Source organism: Electrona antarctica, assembly GCF_951216825.1.
Source record: "Electrona antarctica genome assembly, chromosome: 20".
Taxonomy (NCBI): domain Eukaryota; kingdom Metazoa; phylum Chordata; class Actinopteri; order Myctophiformes; family Myctophidae; genus Electrona; species Electrona antarctica.
The window spans coordinates 7735010-7749037 of NC_136801.1; the positions used below are offsets into that span (position 1 = coordinate 7735010).

The 14028-nt window shown below is 42.0% G+C and overlaps 1 protein-coding gene across 1 annotated transcript in view; it reads left to right on the plus strand.

Annotated features, from left to right (window-relative positions):
• The window catches only part of dok6 (docking protein 6), a 62491-nt gene extending 55155 nt beyond the window's left edge, over positions 1–7336 (plus strand). The window contains exon 6 of the mRNA XM_079489206.1: positions 6463–7336. Within this exon, the coding sequence (XP_079345332.1) occupies positions 6463–6617 (155 nt within the window). The 3' untranslated portion in view covers positions 6618–7336. The remainder of the gene's footprint in view (positions 1–6462) is intronic.
• The last annotated feature ends 6692 nt before the right edge of the window (positions 7337–14028 follow it).

Sequence of the window (14028 nt, forward strand, 5' to 3'; positions counted from 1 at the left end):
TAGGTCTCATAGTTAGTGCTCACTGCGTTCGCAATAAATGCGTACGTGTGTATGGTTGTAATGCACGTAACTTGAGAACCGTTAGCCCCACGACTTCAAATTTGACACACACGCTCCACCTCCCCACATGGAGTGCAGTGCCCGGTGTCGAGTCGGTCGGACCCACGGTTGTCCAGAACCGCCACAAAAGGCCTCTGCCCAGGCTCTGGACAGGACCCCTGCCCAGGGTCCATATATGGAGCTGGCCTGTTCTGACAACACAACACTCCATATTTGGGCATGCCTGACACAGAACTGAATATAGGAATAAAGGGACACAGAGAGACATATACAGAAATGTCCATATATGGGCATAAAAGGGACACAGAGATGGGTGGCACGGGTACAACGGGTATTGCATAGCCGGGCGGGGCATGTATCTCCAACTTCCATCGTTACCGACTCTGTGCTCTACAGCCGGGCACTGCTCTAGGTCATCAATTACATAAAGACAGTGTAGTCGTGCCTCAGCGATCTAGGATGATACTGTAGGTAAGCCAAGAACCTAGCATCAGTATAAACGGTATAATATAAAAAATAAATAATCTGTACATTAACACTCCGAACGCCCAGGACGAAGTTCTTTGTCCTTTCTATTAGTAACGCCCGTCGCCCAGGACGAAGTATTGTCCAAAAGACGAAGTTTATTGATATGAGAACGGATCGCCTGGCTGTATAGCACAGGCGCGCCTCCTGGGCTCTCCTCGGTGACGCGCAAGAGTGCGACGTCATCGAAAAACTCCCTCTGATGAAAACGAAAATCTTAAAACGTTCATAAATCGCGATCTAAATCATCCCGTCTTTTTCTGAAAAAATATCCTGTGTTAGACGGCGCTCCGCGGTCCAGTCGCTAGTCTCGATAGATTTATTCTTGTCTCCCGTTGTTGTCGATCGACTCTAGAGTGGTGTGGCTATTGTTAGCTGCTACACAACATCATGAACTTCCGGCCGGTCCGTCCGGAAAAGGCGTCCGTGTTTATAAATCGACTGGGCGCATGAATGTAATGGATTAAATAGTTCTGGGCAATTAAAGTGTTAATTATTTTACTGCACTACAGTATGAACATGCAACTACACCTCTAAATCACATTTCTAGTAGCCTCATATGGCTCATATGAGTTAACCTGACTCCGCCAGATGGTGGCGGTATTGAGTTCACAAGTTGTGAACTTGTGAACTTTACTTTAAGAAATAATGATAATCATTATAGCTTACATTATGAAATGTAGTGGAACAATAAAACATATATTCCATTTTTTGAAAATTTACTGAAAAAGTATTTCTGCACATTGGCCCTGCATGCCCACTGGTATTTTGCGGACTTTCATTTGAAATGTACCCATTCTACATTTCATACTGTGAAATAAAAAAATCAATCAATCAATCAAAGCAGTTCTCTGAAAGCAGTAGATTGCACCATTGAGATAGGAAGCAACTCCTCAACAACAAACCTGGCAATCAATATGTCGTGTTGACTCTGGGTGACATGCTGTGGCGATTTAAAATCTGTTTTTGTCTGTTGTGTTGGTCCATCTGAGTCACTGGTGGGGGTGGTGGTAGAGGTAGGGTCTTTTGGCCACTATACTTGTGTAGCACCATGGACTTTAATTGTTAAGGTGCTTTAATAGATTGGCATTGCTCTTTATTGCTGTGGATAATACTTTCTGTCCTCCACACAATTTGCATTTTACCTCAATATCTATGTTATGTTTATGTTTGTATTTCCAAGCTGAAAAGCGATCCCGCTGTCGCTGTCATCTGATTTGCCATTGTACCGTGTGGTGGTGGTGGCGCGCTACCGGCCTTTTCTGAGTGTGCGTTCAGCAAGGGTTTGTTGTGTGTGGCTGTTTACCCCATAACGCAAGACCCACCCAACTCTGTCTCTGATTGGCTTATCCTGAGATCTTGCCCTATGTTGACCAATCATCACCTCTTCTGTGAGGTGCTTTTCCTCAAGTTAGTGTGAGAGTGAAAATCCATGTGGTCTCCGAGGCTAGTGTGAGAGTGGAGAGCACAGAGCTGTCAGAGCAGATAGAGGAGCACAGAGCTGTCAGAGCAGAGTGGAGAGCACAGAGCTGTCAGAGCAGAGTGGAGAGCACAGAGCTGTCAGAGCAGAGTGGAGAGCACAGAGCTGTCAGAGCAGAGTGGAGAGCACAGAGCTGTCAGGGCAGAGCATAGAGTATATATATAATAGAGACTGAACTGGCGCGAAGCTCCGCCCCCCCAGCTATTCATGTCAGTGGCGTTTTGAAGCACCCGGAAGACTGCCGGAAGTACCGTCTGAGAACGTCTACTTCCGCATTTGACCACCAAATTTTGGTGGTCAAATGCGGAAGTGCAACCGAGCGCTCAATGTTAAAGCCCAGCTGCACGGGGTTTCCCGGTCATGAATCCACGGGTCCGCCTGTAGTCCCTCCTCCTACCACTAGGGAGGAGAGCTTCAACGTTGGAAAGCCTGCCTGCCCCCTTGGGGCAGAGTGGAGAGCAGAGAGCTGTCAGAGCAGAGTGGAGAGCACAGAGCTGTCAGGGCAGAGTGGAGAGCACAGAGCTGTCAGCAGATAGAGCTGCTGCAGACAGAGCAGAGTGGAGAGCACAGAGCTGTCAGAGCAGATAGAGCTGCTAGTATGAGAGTGGAGAGCACAGAGCTGTCAGAGCAGATAGAGCTGCTAGTATGAGAGTGGAGAGCACAGAGCTGTCAGAGCAGATAGAGCTGCTAGTATGAGAGTGGAGAGCACAGAGCTGTCAGAGCAGATAGAGCTGCTAGTATGAGAGTGGAGAGCACAGAGCTGTCAGAGCAGATAGAGCTGCTGCAGACAGAGAGCACATAGCTGTCAGAGCAGATAGATGACAGATAGACGTAGGGTGAGGGTGAGATGACAGATAGACGTAGGGTGAGGGGGGGTGCTGCATGGGGAAACATTTCACTTGGATCACATCACATAACATAAAGCTGGTAACGCACCACAGTAACTATAACGGTGTTACTGAATGGGAAACGGTAACTAGTTACCTTAACAGTCAGTTACCGCAGTAAGTAGTTGCGTTAACGTAACGCGTTACTAGCAACACTTGCTTTAAGTAACAACAAACAAACACATGTATACTAGGGCATTATGCAACTAGTCGACTAGTTTACTAGTAAATCCACTAGTCGACCTTGTTGGTACTAGTTGATAAGAAAATAACAAGTTTTTTTTTTTTTTTTTTTTCCCCGATTGTGTAGGCCTCAATATCAGGTAGATTATAGTTATAGTCACCAATGTACACAGTTTTTAAATGTACAAATATTTATTTCCAATAATAGGTAGTTAAACAACTAGTCGACTAGTAAACTAGGCAACTAGTCAACTAGGCAACTAGTCAACTAGTAAAAATGACTAGAAGTGAATGCCCTAATGTATACATATCGAACTAGAAAAAGTTCTCCACCAGGTCAGGATCGTTTGTTGTGCTACACGTATAGACAATGTGTTCAAGCACCTGGCAAAGATCTGACAGATCCGTCTTGACCACATGACTATAAAGATCATAATTATGTACCGATATGCGTGACATTTGGATAAAATCTACTATTAAAAAATGTGTTTCACATAAGTGGGCTTCCTGGTGGTGCTATAAAAGGCAGACAATCCCGGATTCCTTGGATCATGACGCAACATGCCATTTGTGTCTTACACCATTTAGTTTTTTCTTCAAAACACACTTTGTTCTACTACTATGTGCAAGTCCAAGTTTTCTTTTTGTTGATTTCACTTATGTAGCCTACTTTATATTAGATGAGCTGATGTTCTTTCACTGTGTGTCCCCGTGTCTAGCAATCTGGGAACCCAGCCGGGAAAAACAGCGCTCTCTTGCAGCGCTCGATCTGTTCTTGAGAGATTAGTGTCTGAGTATTTGTGTTCATTCTATAGGGCATAGCAGTGGCCGTGATTTTCTGCTTCCACAGTTTTACCCATAGAGATTTACAGAAATATTTATATCAATTATTTTAAGCCTAGAATCAGTCATCCTGGTGATTCATGACCACAAAGCCTTTGATTCTGTGAAAAAACAATTATTCAATATTTAATTATATGATACTACTTTAATAAATACCCTGTTTCTATTTATATTTGTTCCACAGAATCAAAGGTTTTATGCTCATGATTCACCAGGATACTGCATGGCTTGATTCTAAGTCTTAAAATAATTTGAAATAAATATTTTTGTAAATCCTCTAAGGGAAAAATGGCCGATTTTGCAGTGGAACCAGAAAACCACGTCCACTGCTATGACCTATAGCCATTACTGTTCCATGTGTTCCTCACTGATAATGAAAACATGTTTTATTATTATTTTAATATGCTTTTTATTGTTATTTATAGACGGACAGTTGTCTGCAACCATTAATTCATTAGCCTGTCTTTATTCTTGTTGCCACCCACCCTTTCTTAACGCATTTTGACCTGAGATCAGATTAAAAAAAATGTCTTCTACATCCTGACAGTTTTCTGAAAAAGCTATGTTTCATGTCAGTCGTTCTTCGATTTAAAAAAAATAGCAGACCTACAAGCTCGTAGCGCGCCACTCGGTGGCACGCTATGAGCTTGTAGATCTGCTATTTTTCAATAGCTAAATTATAACATAATGTTTAAAACACCAAAAGGAGTTCCCGCATAAAATGGGTTAAATTACACTTCTGGATTCAATCAAGGCAAGGTTGTTTTGTGTCACCACATCACGGGCATGCAGCAGCTTACTGTCACCTGTCACCTGTCTCTATTGACTATCTGTCTGACATGGTTTACCAATAACTTCCATTTAAAAAAAAATACGTAAAGAACTAAAGCATGCACTGTTTAAAGGAGAATTCCATGCTAGAAGGCTTTCTTACCTTTTATTTGTAGTTGTTACGTCCCCACCAGGTGTTATTTTGTGCAAAAGCGCATTATTGGCCAGTTCCCCTACCATAAGTCCTCAATGAATTTAATTGCATTGAATTGAATGGGGCATTGGGGTGTTGTGCTAATTTGCTTATTTCCATCGCTCAAAAATCAATACAAATAATTGAGCGAATTAGCACAAAAACCCAACCCCCATTGAGGGCTTATATTAGAGGAAATAGCCAATAATGCACAAAATAACACCTGGACCTCTTTGGTCTGGACGTAATGACTACAAATAAAGGTAAAGACAGCCTTCTAGCATGGAATTCTCCTTTAAGCAATAGTTAAATTACAGTCATAGGCCGAGGTAAAAATATCACTTGTATTATTGTTTTTGTGTCATTTAAACAAATCTTAAGTAAAAAGTTATTCTTTTTAGTTTAAAAAATGAGCATTATGAACATCATGCGCTTATCCCTCCTGCATGTTGTTTTGTCCGTAAATGAATGCTCTACTTCACCTAGCCTTAAGGTGGCCTTACACTAGCCGATAATCGGGCATTTTTTGACGCTCGGGGGGTGCCCGACTCAATCGATCTGCTCGGGGCCGCTCAAAGCGTGATCGGGATCGGCCCGATCAACATCAAGAATGTTTGATATTTGCTCTGCCCCGCTCAGATTATCCTGTAGTGTGTGGTGCTATCAGATTTCATATTGAAAAAAATCGGCTAGTGTAAGGCCACCTTTAGAATGGCTGTGACATTACATACATTTGTATGTAATCCAAATACACAGCCATATATCGCTCCTATCTTTGCGGCATACAGCGATTCAGCGCTGCGGTGCTTGGAGTCAAATATTGTTCTCTAATTTTCATATTAATTTAATAAGTTCTGGCAGATAATGTGTTTAGTAAAATATCTCTAGTATATATCTCTAATTGGATGAGTAGTACGCACGCATCGCTGAATAGTTTTTTATGCCGTGAATATCAGGCTGCTACCCAGGCGGGTATAGGAGCGATCTATGGCTGTGTATTTGGAATACATGAAATGTATGCAATGTCACAGCCATTACATACAAATAAATGTTTTGCAATCTAAGCTCTCTGTAAGATTAGGTAACTAGTAAAGTCAAGTTTTTAAATAAATGTACTAGTGGAGTAAAAAGTGAAATGTTGTAGAGTAGAAGTATTGAAAAGGTACCACTAAATTGTTCTTAAATGGGGACAGTACTTGAGCAAATATACGTAGTTACTTTCCACCACTGACCCACCTTTATCTTTAACCCATTTTAGGCGGGAACCCCTTTTGGTGTTAGCATTATGTTATGCTTTAGCTATTGAAAATAGCAGATCTACAAGCTCATAGCGCGCCACCGAGTGGCGCGCTACGAGCTTGTAGGTCTGCTATTTTTGAAAAATCGAAGAACCACTGACATAGAAACATAGCTTTTTCAGAAAACTGTCAGGATGTAGAAGACATTTTTATAATCTGATCTCGGGTCAAAATGGGTTAACATTGAATTGATCCGTTGAATTCCTCGCTTGTCTGTTCCAGGAAGCAGCCTTACAATGACCCTCATCCCACGAGCACAGACCTTCTCCAGCTTCCTGTCAGATGAGAGAGGCGAAGAACAGTCCCAACACCAGGAAGAAGCGCTATCTCCCTCTAGTGGCTATGAATCCAGTTGCAGCCCAGGACCTCACCAATGACAATACCCCCTCCCCCCCTCCTCCCAACCAAAACAAAACACTTGGACACTTAACTCCATCACTTTAGAGAGAACATAGACAAGATGTATAGTGACATGTGTAATATACCATTTTATGTCAGTACTTAGTACGGTAGTGTAAAACTGTAGGGCGAGTGGTACATGTAAAACTCCTGAAAGGATATTACTTTTTATTATTTTATTTTGTATCTGTTGTCAGACAACAGCAGTAGCCTAAATATAATTGCACCAAAAATCCTTCTCTTATTATAGCTTTTCCTTTCAAAAGAACATTTTATTGTGGTTATCATGCTGTCAAAGTCAACATAGCCGTTTCTTTCAATCACTGCACTTACACCATCCAAAAGGTTAAAGGTTAGGAAGATACGAAGCAAAACATATTTAGAGTCTTACGTTGTGAAGGTTGATGCTGTCGCCCTGAACTCACTCCTAATGTGAAGTCACGTTTAACCATTTAAACCCTCGATACTTAGCAAAACGGACCTGAGTTAACTTGCGACTCCTTTTTTTCCCCCCCGCTCTCCACCAAATCTCTTCACCATGAAATGGCCAGAAATCTAGATCTGGTATTTTTGGCTAATGTTCCCCTCTAAGGTATGGATGCTGGGGGGGGGGGGGGGGGGGGTTCAAGGTTAATACATTTAAGAATGCCAAAAAGATTATTCAATCTATACCTTAGGGCCGATTCATACACCTATTGTAGAGCCGAATAAAAGTCGGATCGGCTCTGTAGAGCCTACAATGTGACGTCATTTGAGGTTCGGGGGGGGGGGGGGGGGGGGGGGGGTACCGTCCTAAAGTCGGCTCTTCGGTGCTACTGAAAATTTCTGACGAGCCGAAATCATTTCGGCACTACAGCGCCGAAACAGCGGTGAAATAGGAGCATGAATCGGCCCTTAGAGATAAACAATAGTGTTGCTGTAAGGCAGAAACCTTGTATCTCCTCCATGTTTCAAATTATCTTATCTTTTTCGTAAATCAATGCCGTATTTCATCACACAAGTGTTGCACAACTGCAGTGAAAACAGACGCTCTAGATCTGATATTTTCACCATTTTGTTTTTAAAACACATAAAATGATGGTTTTGGACTTACTAGGTTTCCATCCGACAGCGACGATAGGCCTTATTTGATCCCTTTTGAGTGCAGCAGGAAAAAAAAAACCCTAAATGTCATTCAGATTAACTCCAAGGTTACAGGCAGAGGATCCAAGCCTCACCGCCTCTACTTCCAACCTGTCACTGATCTAACGTTACATTAGCAAAGCAATTGAATGGCCGCCTTGCTCTTTCTTAGCCAGCCCTGCAGCCTCACATATCTGAAGGAGAGAGAGAGGTGAGCTGTCTTGTTTTGTAGAGACCTGATGTTCTCTACAGCAGCGATTCTCAAACTGTGGGGTCCGGGGACCCCCAGGGGGCCTTGAGGGCCTTCTAGGGGTTACCCAGCAACATCATGTCATATAGCATAACCACTTTAAAGGAGAATTCCATGCTAGAAGGCTTTCTTACCTTTCTTTGTAGTTGTTACATCCCCACCAAAGAGGTCCAGGTGTTTTTTTGTGCAAAAACCTATTGGCTATTTCCCCTAATATAAGCCCTCAATGAATTGCATTGAATGGGAATTGAATGGGGCTATGGGGTGTTGTGCTAATTCGCTTATTTCCATCGAAATAAGTAGTAAAGTGTGCCGCTTGGGATATTATTTACATTATGAAGAGAGGATATATACAAAAAAATAATCATTTTGAGCGATGGAAATAAGCGAATTAGCACAACACCCCATAGCCCCATTCAATTCAATGCAATTCATTCAATGCACAATTTGACAACACAATTTATATTGGGGGTCCCCGGCACAAATATATTTTCAGATGGGTCCACTGCCAAATACATATTCATTTGCGGATCCTTGACATGAGAGAGAGTTTGAGAACCAGTGCTCTACAGAGTGGGAGGAGACTGAGCCAGGATGAAACAACAACATTGCCTTGAAAATGTATTTCAAGCTTGTTGGTGGTTTTTCATAAAGGAGGCAGCTTCAGTAGCCTATCTATCGTCGGTGCAGAAACTTTGTATCTCCATTTTTATTTTATTTTGGTAAATTAATGCGGTACTTTGTCATACGATAGTGTCACTAAAAAAAGCTGCAAAAATAGACTAGATCTACAAGCTCACAATGCGACAGCCTGTAGATATAGTAGCTAGTTTGAAAAGAAAATACGCGAAAGTGAAGTCTGGGTTTTATACATTTTGAATCTATGAAAAGTATTAACAAGAGCTTGTTAATGTCCAAGGTTTTGGACATACAAGGTTTCACCCCACCAGTGACCTTATACAGTAACACCATGGGGGGAAAATAGCATGGGCATGCATTCTGTATAATAGGGGGGAACTAAGCCAACAAGAGATAATTCCACTGAGCAAGAGAGAGCATCACTGCACCTGGGTTTATGAGTTCTGTGGCATCACCGGCTTACCCTTCTCGTGTCCTCATTGAAAACCCTGATACCTGACGTGACCTCATTTCCTCCCCCATCTATCCTGAGTGTATAAACTAGAAGGTAAACGCTTTGAGGGTTCCTTATGCCCACAATAAAACAGAACAATAATGGTGGAAAAACACTGAAACGTTTCACTTCATGTGAAACGTGCCACTGCAGTGCACACACGACGTGGCCCCCATGCTGTGAGATAATGGTCCCTCTGTCACGTTTTCCTCCTACAGTATGAAGTGCCTTCCGACACTGACTGCAGAGTGTAATAAACCCATAATTTATGCTTTGTTGTACAACCGCAACGCTCGCTGAAAATAACTTGAAAATCTCCCCCCCGCCACCTCCCCCCCTTCCTCCAAGCGAAGGTGGTCGTACGACGAGTATAATTTAAGCTTAAAGGGACACTTCACCCTTTTTGCAAAAAAAAAATATATGTTAATGACGTTTAGAAGATTTAGAACACTTTCCTGGGGGTCTTTATGTGTGTAATATGTGGTTTTAGATATTTTAGATTTTAGCAGTGAGCCCAGTGTCTCTGATGTCATCGACACTGGGCTCACTTCCTTCCTGGACTACACTTCCCATAATGCTTTGGTGCACTGCTCCTCCTTGTGGATAGGGGGAGGGCTGTCTTACTGAGACAACATGTAGTCCAGGAAGTAAGTGAGCCCAGTGTCCATGACATCAGAGACACTGGGCTCACTGCTAAAATCTAAAATATCTAAAACCACATATTACACACATAAAGACCCTCAGGAAAGTATTCTACGTATTCTAAATCTTCTAAACGTCATTAACATATATTTTTTTGGGTAAAAAGGGTGAAGTTTCCCTTTAAGCCCTACCCAAAGCTACGTCTTTGGCCCTCAAGTCCATCATTGTGAAATGGAATAGACTTTACGTCTACCTTCAAAATGTTTTCAGTTTTTCTAATAGAACCCGCCGACAACGCCACGCCACACCTGGGGTACTTGCCAATAGCTGACCAGACATCCTGAAGCAAGTGAGGATGAGTTGTGTGAGTTGTATAGGCACTCGCTCATAGTCAATGTAACATAATCACATACTCTGTAGAAGTCTGTGTCTTTTCACATAATGTAAAGGTGGACTTTCCCTTTGACAGTTTCTGTTGTGCCATAATAACACCTGCCCCACAATGTGGTTCAAAGGAATTTGTGATGCTTACAAAGAATAGAAATCACTGAAAAATCCAGTTTCAACCTATCTTCATGTAATTGGTCCTCACCGATGCTCATCATAACATGGTACCATTTTTGTCTATTCCGTCTGTGTCTCAGAGGAGGGCTGTGGACAGTTCAGAAACCCGCCTACTAGTTACATCATCAATGGGGAATCAAAGCTAATAGAAACAGCGTGCTTTCTCCTGAAATAAAAAAAAGAAAATATCAATATGGTTGAAATGACCAAACCTAGGGTAGGTATACCCTCACAAAAAACATGCAGTAATCCTGGTCTCTAAACTGCCTCCCCCTGGCCAGCCGGGGCGCCTGATGGAGGGGAAAGGAACTGGTTGGAATAACGTGTTCCTTCCACGCGCTACGTCCGGCCAGGGAAATTCCCCCCTGTCAGGTGTAAAGGAGCAACTTGGACACTCATGCATGAAGGAAGCATGAGTTCAAGTCCGTTGCTCTCCCCATGTCCCCCATATATGGGGACTAGGTTGGCGGAGGGTGTGTAGAGCCCAAGATCACATTAGATAATTGACACAGGGGTGAAAAATGTGTTACAAAATCGTGGGATAAAAAATATATTTAAAAAAAGAAATGACCAAACCTGGCGACCGATGTAGTCACTGGCAGGCGGGTTTCTGAACTGAACACTGGCTTGCTCTGAGACAAGAGTGAGTAGACAAAAATGGTACCATATTATGAGCATTAGTGAGGACCAATGATATGAAGATAGGTTGAACATGGATGATGTAGTCCGTTGAACATGGATGATGTAGTCCTTTAAGTTAAACAGGACTTTAAAAAGACAATCAGCTGGAAGTAGCAAATTAGTCTAATTGACCCTGGACCTCAACCCCTCCCTTTGTGTTGATGTATTTCTATGTTGTCGTTCGTTGCTGTTGTTAAATTAATGTTTTGTTAAAACGTTTGGAAATAGATTGTTTCTAGTAGAACTAGAGATGATGACCATGCAGCCACTACTGTTTTATGTTCCAAGTTGTGCACAAACTACTAGTCAAGTTTATTTAATCCATTGCATGTGAAATAACAACCATGATATTGATTTGATTAACAAAAGAAGAAGTGCCCTTCTGTGACAGGATAGCAGGATCTGTTTAAGTATCTAAACTATTGCAGAAAGAAAAAAATGTCTTGACACATACTAGCTGATGTGTTGTTTATAAATGTTGAATAGTTGCAGTAGTCTACAGTACAGCTGAAATGTTAGTACCGCACGACAGAGAAAGGACTACACCATGTCCTAGTTCAGCAGTTCTCAACCTGTGGGCCGGGGCCCACTGGCGGGCCACGACAGAGAGGACTACACCATGTTCTAGTTCAGCAGTTCTCAACCTGTGGGCCGGGGCCCACTGGCGGGCCACGACAGAGAAAGGACTACACGATGTTCTAGTTCAGCAGTTCTCAACCTGTGGGCCGGGGCCCACTGGCGGGCCACGACAGAGAAAGGACTACACGATGTTCTAGTTCAGCAGTTCTCAACCTGTGGGCCGGGGCCCACTGGCGGGCCACGAGGATGCTGCAAGTGGGCCCTCAAATGAACGGCAAAAAAACTACGATTTTAATAATGTTGTCGGGCAGAAACCTCTTATCTCCAAACTTTTACGTTTCATGTTTCTCGTAAATGAATGCCCTACTTTGCCATATAGTACAGTGTCACACAGAAGAAGCACAAATAGACGATCTACAAGCTCAAAACTCTTTGCATTGTGATGCGTTTTGAGCTTGTAGATATGCTATTTTTGAATTTGAATCCTTGAAAAGTAAGTTTTGGACGTTGGAAGTTTCCACCCGACAACGACGTTTACATAAAGAAAGTGTATTATTAAACCCCACCCATCAGAGGTGTGGCTACCAGAGGTACCTCTGGCCTGAAAGACATCTGTAGGTACCTACCAATGTCAGCCCGGAATAGACCAAGGGAATCCCACTATATTATTTCCATCAATCCAGCCCCTACAATCGATTGATTGACCATTAAATGCCCTGAAATTGCACGTGGCTCGTCGTGGTTGGACCCCATCAAGAAAAACTAAACGTTGAGAACCACTTTTCTAGTCACAACAATGTTTAATAAGTTGCCAGTTCCTTCCTTCACTTTGTGTTAAACTTTATGCTAGCCATATACAGTAAACATTGTTTGAATCTTAACGTAGGTATGCAATTCTGATCATTTTAATGATTTCTATCTTTTTAGCCTACTATACGATTGTGTTTTTGTTGTCGACATGTAAAATGGTCAGTCATTTTGTTTTGTGTTCTGTTAAAAAGTCGTACTCTATATGTTAATGGCACTTTCAACACAAGGAGTGTAGGATTACAGTTTCCACTCACTAAATGTACATATGTAATGTTTTTGATGAGAGAATAAATTGAATGTTCTATCAGTTGGGGTATCCACAAGTTCCTCACATCACAGGCCAGTTATACAATAGTTCTAATAATCAGCTTCATAAGGCTGCTCACTTATGGGAGTTTGCGCCTCCTGGCGTGAACACCAGGAGGCGCAAACTCCCATAAGTGAGTAGCCTTGCTCGCTGTTATAGAACTTTGGTTACATTCGTAACCCCCAGATATATACAGTGTCACACAAAATAAGCACAATTAGACGATCTACAAGCTCAAACCACTTTGCATTGTGATGTGTTTTGAGCTTATAGATATGCTATTTTTGAATCCTGAAAAGTAACAGTTTTGGACTTGAAGTTTCCACCCGACAACGTGGTGGCGTGTCCTTTTACGCCGCTGGTTCCAAAACTATAATGGGTCGGTCGCGAGACTCGTGACCCATTTTTCGGTCATGTAGCCGTAAATATCCCCTTTTTAACACTAGCATGTCTGAGAGGTCATTTTGAGATTTTGAAGTTTATTATCTTTGGCCCATGAAGCTTTCAGAAGGTTCCCCTTCCATGAACATCATTCATCACCTTCTATCATCTCAGAAATCTGAAACATTTTCTAAATATGAATTTAAAGGACCACTTCACCACTTTTCAACCTATCTTCATATAATAGGTCCTCACTAATGATCACGATAAAATGGCATGATTTTTTTCTACTCAGTCTGTGTCTCATAGGAGGGCTGTGAGCAGTTCAGAAACCCGACATCATCGTTAGGCAGATTTTTTAAACAAGATTTTTTTACAAAAATGTTTAGATTTTCATTATCGTGAGAACGATGGCTTCGATTTTCACATTGCAACTTTTCAGTACTAGAAAGCCTGCAGTTTTTATTAGCTTGTATTCCCCATCGATGATGCCCACAGTCCTCCTATGAGACACAGACCGAGTAGAAAAACATTGTGCCATTTTTTCATGATTATTAGTGAGGACCTATTATATGAAGATAGGTTGAAAAGTGGTGAAGTGGTCCTTTTTAAGCACATGCTACTTGTGTCTCATTTTACTTCAGTCATGCTAGTGTTAAAACATTTCAAAAGATTTTCAGAAGTAAATAAATAAATAATTACAGAAAAACAATTAAAATCAATGAAATTCCATAAATCTCAAAATGCGTCACATGGGCTATTTTCACTATACTTTTGAAATAGTTAAATGTATTTGTAAAGTTTGGCTCCCAGAGAGACACCAAAATGTATATTTTGGGTCTCACGAGCTGAAAGGTTTGGGAACGTCCCGCTAGTCAATGTTCACCCATTTTGGGCGGGAACCCCTTTTGGTGTTAGCAT